The sequence below is a fragment of the Pavona decussata genome, unplaced genomic scaffold (genome assembly GCF_977016875.1).
Source record: "Pavona decussata unplaced genomic scaffold, jaPavDecu1.1 SCAFFOLD_128, whole genome shotgun sequence".
Taxonomy (NCBI): Eukaryota; Metazoa; Cnidaria; class Anthozoa; order Scleractinia; family Agariciidae; genus Pavona; species Pavona decussata.
In genome coordinates, this window is record NW_028145542.1 from 2,608,222 (window position 1) to 2,618,459 (window position 10,238).

The 10,238-nt window shown below is 44.0% G+C and overlaps 1 protein-coding gene across 10 annotated transcripts in view; it reads left to right on the forward strand.

Moving 5' to 3' along the window:
- Nucleotides 1-8,985, forward strand: part of LOC146468959 (uncharacterized) — a 31,196-nt gene extending 22,211 nt beyond the window's left edge. For all 10 annotated transcript variants that reach the window (XM_085123983.1, XM_085123981.1, XM_085123985.1 and 7 more), the window contains 3 exons: nt 64-5,439; nt 6,031-6,891; nt 7,731-8,985. In XM_085123983.1, the coding sequence (XP_084980109.1) occupies nt 64-5,439; nt 6,031-6,891; nt 7,731-7,784 (6,291 nt within the window). In that variant the 3' untranslated portion in view covers nt 7,785-8,985. The remainder of the gene's footprint in view (nt 1-63; nt 5,440-6,030; nt 6,892-7,730) is intronic.
- Nucleotides 8,986-10,238: the final 1,253 nt, after the last annotated feature.

The following is a 10,238-nucleotide window of genomic DNA, read 5'->3' on the forward strand; positions in this document are numbered from 1 at the left end:
CATAAATATTTCGATGTAGACTTGAGCCATGTGTTTGAGCGATTTCCTTTCATTTCTTTTCAGCTCAAGTCCGGAGATACTTGTGTGAGTTCAGGAAATTCAACAGAAGACGAGAAAGATTTGCCGAGAGACAACGGCAAGGCAAGCGAGATAGCCTCGCGCGATATGTCAAGTTACTTCTTTTCTTCGCACATGCATCAAAGCGACGGATCGAAGCCGCGAGGAAGGCCTGCGTTCGGCCACAAATCAAAACCAACAGGAGATAAACGTGGTCGCGGGACAGGAAGACCCACGGGTCGCCCGGGTGTGCGGGATCGAGACCAGTATCCCGAGGTTGACGTAAACCAACAGCGTAAAGGTTCCCACCATTATCACAGGCATGGTAGCGAGGTATCGCGCCATTCGGGGCGCTATGGATCCCCTGTACGGCGTGTAGGGGAGGATACCGAGGGGCGAAAGTTATCACCGGCTAGGGAATCAAGAAAATACCAACATACGGATGAGAATAAAGCCATTAAAGTTATTTCACACAGACGAGACGCGCCGAGAGAGAAACAAAGACTAACCCAAGATTTGGCGCGTCAAAAACGATTACTAAGTGAAGATATCGCTCGCGCAGAACTTCTGCAACGCGAGCAACTGACAATGAAATTTACAGATATGTTCGAAAACAGAAAAGAAGGCCTTGGTACGGATAAGGCGATTGTTGAAGTCGGTGTCGAAAATGCCTCCAAGGGTAATTTTCATGCGGAACAAAGTAATGACCGGGAGTCCATGTACGAGAGATGTTACGGAAACTCATCCCCTGAGTACAACAATGAACACACAAAAAATTCATCGCCACACGAGGATAACAGTGACATTGATTGTAAACTTCCAGTGGAGAGAGAATCCCTGTTTGATCGATTCTTACGCAAAGAATCGGCTCAAGAAATCAAAAACATTGAATTTGTTAACGAAAGTAAAGTGGAAGTTAAAGGAATGCGTTCATTGGTAAACGTTTCCTCCGAAGGCGCGCACTGCGAGACAGACAGTGTGACTGATGTAAGACCTGAACTCGAACCACTAAAATTCGAGAACGTTACGGATGACGAGCTTGCATTCAGTGATGGCGATAAAGAAGCAGCTGTCTTGGAAAACAGCAAAATTTCCACAAATGAATTTAAAGCAAATGGTGGAAGCCCAACGTTTCCAAAGGCCTTGAGCGCGGCCGAAAATGAACTAGATTCTATATCTGAAGCAAGGTGCAACAGTTTGGATGAGAGTTACGACATAACAGATTCATCATCCAAAAACGATCTGTATTCGGAAGAAAACGTGATAACAAATCTCGGGTGCGAGTCTTGTGAGTGTCCAAGCGAGGAATGGAATCCAAACTGCGAAGATAAGTCATCTGAAAGTAATGAAAGGTGTAATGAGAGGGGCCTGCAGCCAGATCACAGCAGTATCAAAAGCTCGAAAATAGCACGGCTTATGGAAGAGCCCGACATGCAGTGCGAGCATTCCAGTAAGCACGGCAATGACTCTGAGTCACAAGACAACCAAGGTTTTTCCTGTGAAATAAATGGTGAAAATAATAATGTTGAGCAAGTCAACGGTATGGAACCAACAGACCCCAGTGACAAACTGTGTTTACAAAAAGAAAACAAAGGCAAACAAGGGGCTAGTCCTGGAGGTGTTTTTGAAAGCAAAGCTGGCGAGGAAAAAGCTGATATGCAAGATGACCCAACTTCTGAACTTCAAGATAAAGAATCTTCCCAAACCAATTCCTTTAGCGCTGAACAAATTTCGGACAACGTTGCCAATGAGTCGGAACTGTCAAATATTGAAGGTATGTCAGATGCTGGCGAACTCAGTGAACCCGAAACAGGAACGTTAGTGAACCGTGGAAAAGTTAAAAAAAAGAAACGAAGAAAACCGAAAAGTAACAAGAGCGCCCATCAATCAGGCTTGCCTAGCGTGCGACGGAAAACAAAAGCGAACAAAGTCCACTCGCCTGTGAAGGATGCCAAGGCAACAAAACGAATCAAACAAATTGATTCAGAAAGCGATGACGATATGTTGCGCAACAAGATTCATGAGTCGGCGGAAACTAATGACTTATCACCTCACAGGAAGACAACAGCAAGTAAACAGAAAGACAACGGAGTTACTGAGGCAAATGGCCACGCTGGAACAAACGGAGAAAGACGCTCGCTCTCACCGAACGAAGAAAGTTTTCGCGCAGACGTTGACGAAGATGGTATTGCTATGGCAACTGTGGGTTCAGATAACTGTGATAGCAGTCAGGAGGCGAACGTGTTTTCGGACACACAAAGAAACCCTGTAGAGGAAGACGGGAAGAGAGAGCAAGTTAAAAGAGAGAAAAAGATCGGAAAAACCAAACGAAAGAGCGAAGAAAAAGAGAAGGAAAGAGAAAGATCTACACCACCTCATTTGATCAGTCAGAACCGTTACGCGAGGGATCTCCCGAGGCACAACTGGCTCGTGGAGCGGCTCCTACAGCAGAACAAATTGTGCGCGGAGGACACGCTGCAACACACGCGAGATTCTAAAGACGAGCAAGGCAAGGAGGACAACCCAGCAGGCGACGAACACGAGCTTTCTATCTCTGGGGACAAAGAGAACCCTTTAGAAACCTTAAGAAATTCGTCTGCAGAACTTACCGCCGAAAAATCTGAAGTAATTGGTTCAGTTTCCCCGAAACAAAACAGCGATCACGAAGACCCAGGGAGTCCTGCAATGGACGGCTTTCAAAACGAACTTCATCGGAGTTTTCTGATGAGAAGTTTCCCACCAAATGTACCCCGAACATTGCCACGATTGAAACCTTCCCCAGCTGACTCGACTAGCGGCAGTGATAGTAAACCACCTCCGCCACCTTTGAAACACTCTTTATCATCAAAAGAGCCTAGTGGTCTGGAACCTGTACCCAAGCTAAGAAAGATTGCGGATGACATGGAAACTGAAAATGAACCACAAGAGAAAGAAGAGTCGAATTCAGAGAATCTGCCGAAGAGCAGCGAGCTTGATTTAAGTGAGGTGGAGCAACCGCGTAAAGTAATGAGCCCTATAGAGATTCTCGATGATGAAGACGAGAAAAAGAAGCGTGGTCAAGAAGAAGCAACAACCAGTGACGAGACATCGCAGGCGAATGATGAACATTCCTCCTCAAAATTCAATGAATTGAGCCACAAAGACGGACAGAAATCACCGGTTAAGTCTCAGAGCGCATCTCCTCCAGACAAACATGGACCTTTCACTTCTCCCAAGAAACCTTTCGGAACTGTAAATCCCACAATTCCTGGTAGCGTTAAGGATAAATTCGGTCGTCCTATGCATATGCCGCCTCACCGAGCCGCCATCTTGATTCCTGTGGTACCGATGCATGATGGTAGCGGAATACCAATCTCCCCCGGTCTCAGTTCACCTCACATGAAAGGGTATTCCCCCAGGACATTCACTCCACATCTACTTACCCACAGTGCTGGCTCAGTACATGGATCAGGAATGTTTGGAAATCCCTTGTCCCAAGGAGGACGATATTCTGCAACTAACTGTGGACACCATATGCACGGAAACATGAAGTCAGGAATACCTTGCAAGCGGGACGTTAACTGTCCATTCCATGGTAACAACCCGAGGGGTATCCCACCGGGAATTCTGGATATCCCTGGTCATCATGGTTCCATGCACGGTTTTGGACCTCACAGTCACGACCGCATGTCCGCAGTTATGTCACGCGATCGACGCGAGTGTGACAAAGGCTCGTGCCAGTCTCCGCCCCGTAGAGACGCCCTGGGAGACAAACAGGTGCTCCAAACACCCAAAGTGGTCAAACCTATTGCGCATGTACCAGGAAAGCGGCCTCCGCTGATGCTGTCACACCTTCAGCAGATTGGCAAGCAACCTGCTTCCTTGAGAGAACTGGAAGCTCTTCACGAGGATAAAGCACGGCACTTTGGTTCTGATCTGTTACTTTCACCTCATCAACTGCAGAAGTCTCCAGACAGGTCGCCTCGGGAACAGGTTGTGCCTAACATCTCCCCCCTGCACGAACGCAGGCCTCTACATCAGCCGCTGACTTTGTCAGATCTGAACCGCAGAAGAGAAGAAGAATTGATGAAAGTAAAGGGGGACGAAGGGTTGAAGTCTAAGCCACTCCCTGGAGAATTTACACCCTCTAACCTCCCTTCACCTTCACGCGGACCGATCAAGCTCACAACCTCTCCACACTCCAAGGATCCAAACTTGCTTTCCCCTGGGCGGGGACACAGATCAGCATCCATGTCTCCTGTGGATAAGAGGGATCAGGTGCTTTCACTGCGGCGCCTGGTCGACGAAAGGGAGCCTGGCGCTATCATGAGCGAGTTCCTCAAGCCTGGGCCACCGCGCTTGCGACCAGTGGATGAAGCAGATGTAAGACTGTCATCTGAGAGGCAGAGAAGGGAGGAACTTTTGCTGACGGCAGGACATACCTCACCATTCTTAAGAGTATCCTCAGCAAAAGACGCTGGGATGCACTCTGTAAAGGTATCAGAAGGAGTGGAAATTGTCGAACCTCGCGGGATAGAACTTTTAGGACAAGCTGGCCGCGTAGAACGGGAACGAGAACGAGAAGTCGAAGGAAAAGTTCGTCCGAAATTATCGCATGGAAATTCAAGTATCATAAACCCAGGTCTTCGACTGCTTGAAGATAAAAGGAAGCAAATTGATGGAGTGAGACAAAACAGTAACAGAGAAGAAAAGCGTGGAAGAGAACATCCTAGTCCAGAAATGGAACACAGACTTCGTTTAGAGCAGACAGTGGAGCCCAAGGCGAGAAACCGGGGTATGGAACTTGTTCAAGTTAAAGAGAAAGAATCAAGAATAGACCTAAGGGACAAGGACGGCATCAGGATACCGGTGTCTGAAAGAGAGCGCCCTGATGACCTGGTAATTCTTCGTGCAGCAGAAGGGAACAGTAGTTCAAGGCTACCGCTAGAGCTGTCTCCTCCCTTACGCCACAAATTGTATCCAGAGAGGGCCTTCCTTCCCGCTGGGATATCCGGTAGGATAGATCCCCGAGTGGACCCCCGGATAGTCGCTCTTCACGAGTTGGAGTTGCACAGACGCGGCGAAGCAATTCGCGCGTCGGAACCATCGCATCGTGAGTTACTGAGCAGGATGGCTTCATCCTTGCCTTTGGGTAAAGGTGGCCCACCAATTGGAAAATCGATTTTTGTACGACCAGATGGTTCGTTTGAACGACGAGCGCCCGACTCTGGCCGATTATCATCCGAGGTTCATGTGTATTCTCCGCCGACTTCACTTTCTTCTCGAGAGTATGGTCTGATGATGAATTCACGGCAGGCCATGGAGCGACTGGCAGCCGCAGCTGGTAAACCAGGCAGTCTTTTGACAGAGGTGGGCAAGGATATGCCACCACATATCAGACAGGTTAGTGGAACGTATTCACCGCTTAACCATCCAAGGTTAAAACTGAAAAAAAAATAACCCTGTACAGCTTGCTTATTGCTTAGAGCTGTTATGTCAGTGTTCAAACGTTTTGGATTTCATCTGCAGACATAGAATTTTAAGCAAATTGCTTGAACCGAAGTTTTTTGGTTCGAGGGTCAGTTACTAGCTTCTCTGAGTCTCTTTCTCGCCCCCTTATTTCACAAAACAGTTTGTTTACATGATTTTGCACGTACTTATTTCTCACTTAGCTTTCTTTTAGTCTGATTTAAGACATTTTACCCAGTGAATTTTGCGTTCTTCTTATTTCATCGAAACATTGTCTGCATAGAACCTGCAGAAGAAGACAGGGTTTGATCAGTGATACCTTGAAGTGAAAAAAATAGGATGCGTGGATGTTCGAGAAGCTTACAATTGTTGCAATGAAACATCATGCAGCGAGCGGTTTATTTCGTTAACTTTCAAATTGAGTGCAATCATTTTCTGGAGATTTGAGTACGCGTTTTTGCAAGTGAACGAAAGATGTGTTTTGCAGTGGAAGTAACTAGTGCATTTATTTATCTCTCTTTGCAGGATATTGAACGTGAGCGAGAAAGAGAAAGGCAGCGACTGAGTTTAGAACAGATAGAGGCTAACAGAAGGCTGCTTCATGCAGAGCTCAAAGACAAAGTAAATCCTCTTGTATTCAGCAAAGAACATCAGATCCGAATGGAGCAAAAGCGAGAGCATATGGATGCCTTAAGAGTACGAGAAAAACGGCTGGCGGACCGCGAACGACTACTGTTCATGGAAAGAATCGCTGAAGAGAGAAAAAGAAGATTCAGTGAGCTGGACTCGCATGGCGGAATTCTTATGCGTCATACTTCGCCTCCTCAGTTTGGGCACGTGGTGGATCGGGAAGAGTATGAAAGAGTGAAAAGACTTAAACTCAGCGAGCCACCGATTTCAGCACCTGGTTCTGTTCAACACTCCAAACATTTGAATTCCAGCGCTTTGCATTCAGAAAGACAGGATCCACGAACATCGAGTCCTAAAAACGATATACTAAACCCGTCGCAAGTTAGAGAGAAAAGTAATGAGTTGTCTGATTCAAGAATCAGTCGTGGGAGAGAGAACGAACTTGTTAGGAAGTCATCGAACAGCGTCATGTTTGAACGAGACTCTATTTGGCATCGCAATCGCGAGCTCGCTGCCCGAGCACAGGGCGGAATAGGAGGAATGGACCACAAAAGGCCCAGCATGCACTCAGGGGCTTCATTTCATGGATTCATGCCCCCTAAGGTGGGTCCATTACTGTCCAAGCGGGAGGAAGGCAAAGGTTCCGCTGGCAAACCAGATGATATTACAATCAATCACTGTTCGGTGTGCAAGCGTGAGGCCTCGTTTCTATGTTCGGGGTGTCAGTCGGCGTGGTACTGCAGCTCCGATTGCCAGGTGAGGAAATAGCCTGAGTATTCTTAGTTTTTCTGCTTGTAAAATGAGAAAGTATTACTATTAAATTATCATTATTAAATATTTTTAAACTCGGCCAAATATGCCTTACTGAAAATGGCAGGGTCGAGAAGTGTTTCAGGATTACTGAAGCTCGTAGGAAGAATATCGAACTTTGTACTCCTTGCAACTTCTGAGTTCACTGTGTGCTCACCTCCAGGAATGTTTGCGCACAATTGTTCGGAAGTAGAATGGTGTAGTGGTAACAGGATGGAGGAGTCGGTCTAACGTTGTTCGGCGCCAATGTTGAACCGTGTCAAACGAGCCAGTATTGGTGTTACACGATTGCTTTTAGCTACGGTTTCTATTGACTGTCAAACCAATCGTTGCTTGTCTGGGTTGCGTCTGTTGCTGGTTTACCATTCCAAGCCAACAAATTGGATTTTATATTAAGCTGAAACAAAAGTGACTTAGTGTCAAGCGAATGAGTTCTCCTCTGATTTATCACTGTTACCAAGAGAAAATATGGGGGGTTTGCGGACCTCTTGGTAAAGAGAAGTCCGCCTACACAAATTCTAAAAATAAACTGATTTAGAGAAATTCGCATATCCCAAGGGCTTTTCTGGGCATCTCCCTCTTTAGCCCCCTTGTTTTCTCTTGTTTTTTACTCTACGTTGTTCATCAAGTATGATTCCTTTGGTTTTGGTTTGGCTGTGAAATCTGTCAGAAAATAATTAAGATAAGAGCGATGATTTTGAATTTCCAGCTGAAACTTCTTACTTCTCAGTAGCAGGGTGTTTTGTTACTCATCACTAACATGAAGATTTCATTTCTACTTGCAGCTGTCAGCTTGGGGAACACACAACAGAGAATGCAGTCAGAATAAGCGCCAATAGACATTGTTCAGTTCTTTGTACCAACCACACGTTAAAATGGCGCCTATTCACATACCAGGACATCTTACAAAGACAAGTTATTTAATCTAATTAGTTTATCTTATGTTAATTTTAAAAATTCCATGGTTAAAAGTCTCCGGCTTTCTTCCGCATTTTTTGCCGAAGATACCCTGCTATCACAGCCCCTTCGATCTTCCAAGAAGAAATGTTCTTTCGAGGAAGGTTAAATGTAGACTTTGTTGGCAGGGTAAAGCGGAGAGAGAAATGTTAGCGAAGGTCTTCACCTGCTATGTATTGTTTTGAACATGAAGAAAACAATGGCTTAAAAATGGGCCACAAAATTGACTGAACAATTGTACAGTAGTCTTGGAAGAATTAGAGGCTATCTATAGCATAGTTTTTCTTTAGTTTTATTACGTAAACATAATCTAGAATAGGCAACCGGAAAAATGATCCTTTCCATTATCTTTGAGGCGATGGTATGAACCAACTGGAAGAGAAATTCGATAAACACGAGCTTTCCTGCACAGTTTGAAGGTTTTTTCGAAATCCGTATTTTGTAAATAGATTTTCCGAACAGTATGATTATATTTAAATCTTTTCTTTTTCCTTACAATGGTGGTAAAGGTAAAATTTGGAATTTTGCCTGGAAGAAATGAAAAAAAAAAAAGAGAAAATAACTGATTTACCGACACATGGGATTCTTCTAAGGAGACCAATTTCATAAATTTTTATATCAGAGAAAAAGATAACAAAACGTTTTTTAGAGAATCTTAGTATTTAAAAATACGCGTTCAAAATAGTAAGTGACCCCTACGTACTGAGATACTGAAAGTCATTACTTTTTTACACGCAAGTCACTCGCGCGAGCGTCGCGCTCTTAAAATTCTCGCGCGTTGTAATTTGACATAACACACGACGGTAGACTCATAATGGCGTATTATAAGAAACACTCTAAAGTTGAAGACATTTTCTTGCAGTTTGCTTTTAAATTATTGTAAAATAAATATTAAAAGAACTTTAATTTATGTCAGACATTTTTATTTATGTAAATCTTAAATTATGTTGAATTATTAGAGTGTTAAGTTTTCAACAAAGGAATGTATTTATTTCTGGAGACGAATTTCGCTGGGGCGGTTGTGATGTATGAAGAAAAAAATGCCAACGCCCTTAAGAAATAAATGCTTTGCATTTCAAAACATTGTTCTGTTGTCATGTTTTCTTGTTAAATTATGTTTTACTTTTCATCCCAGTCATAGGAGACCCAGATGGTGAATGTGAAGAAAAAATGAAAACGATGGAAAAATCGGGCGAATATTTAGCCTGCGAACGCAGACGTATTTCCGGCTGTCAAGATTTTTCGGCGGAGAGAATCTCGACAGCCGTAAATACGTCTGCATTCGCAGGCTAGCGAATTTTAGGTCCTTTCTCGATATATAAACAACAATAGACATAGACCCAACTTAGCATTCTATGAATAGTCAATGCATCAGTCTAACATAAAGGGAAAAAGTTAACGTAACACTGGATAAAAAGAACGAGGCATTGCTATATTTGATTTTATTGTTGATATATATCGAGAAGCTTACCGAATTTTTCCCTGGTCTTTCCAGTGCCTCACCGACCCAACTATCTGCCCATGGCTCCCCGAGGATGCTTTACCCCTAACTATTGCGGCCCTCAAATAATATCGCTTTGTTTAGCATCTGGATATAAGTTTGACAACAACCTGATACTTAACGTTTGATCGATTTAGCACCAACCGATCTTTCATACCGATACGGCTCTGCTCGCGTTCTGTTTCGCCCTTTCCACGGGACAGACGTTAAACTAGAGCTCTTTGTCAAAAAACTGAATAAAACAAAACAAGCAAACAAAAATCTGTTCTAGACTTCATTCGAGCTACTGTATGTTCTAATTCTGAAGTCCGCGTTGCCTGGAATAAGCCACATTAAAGTTTTTGACAGTTTGTGAAAACTGATGTTCAGCAAAGTTTTAACATTACTACCCGCTTAGGAAATGTCTCTGCTATTATATTCCATTTAGCCGTGGGTCTTTCAGTTTTAGATCACAGATGACGTCAAAATGTGGTAAGAACATAGCACCACACTCCTTAGCATGTTTTGACGTCATCTGTGTAAACTGAACAAGGCGTCACCCAATGGTTCGTTTGGGTGAAATATCTGTGCGGGAGGGCATTACGGCCTCATGAGTTTGGATTAAATTGTGAACAAAAACTTGAAAAAACTTGAGCAAAATGTCACCTCAAACTTTTCGTGACACTGAAAAAGTAATATTACTTTTGTTTCTGGAGGCACAATATCAGCAAAGCGGTGCGATATAAGTTCAGCTTGTTAGCATTTTTGGTGAAAGCCAACATCAGCTCGCTAAAATTTTCCGCGATTTAAATATAAGGTATCCGAACAGCTCAATTTGTGTTAGCCGTTACACGAA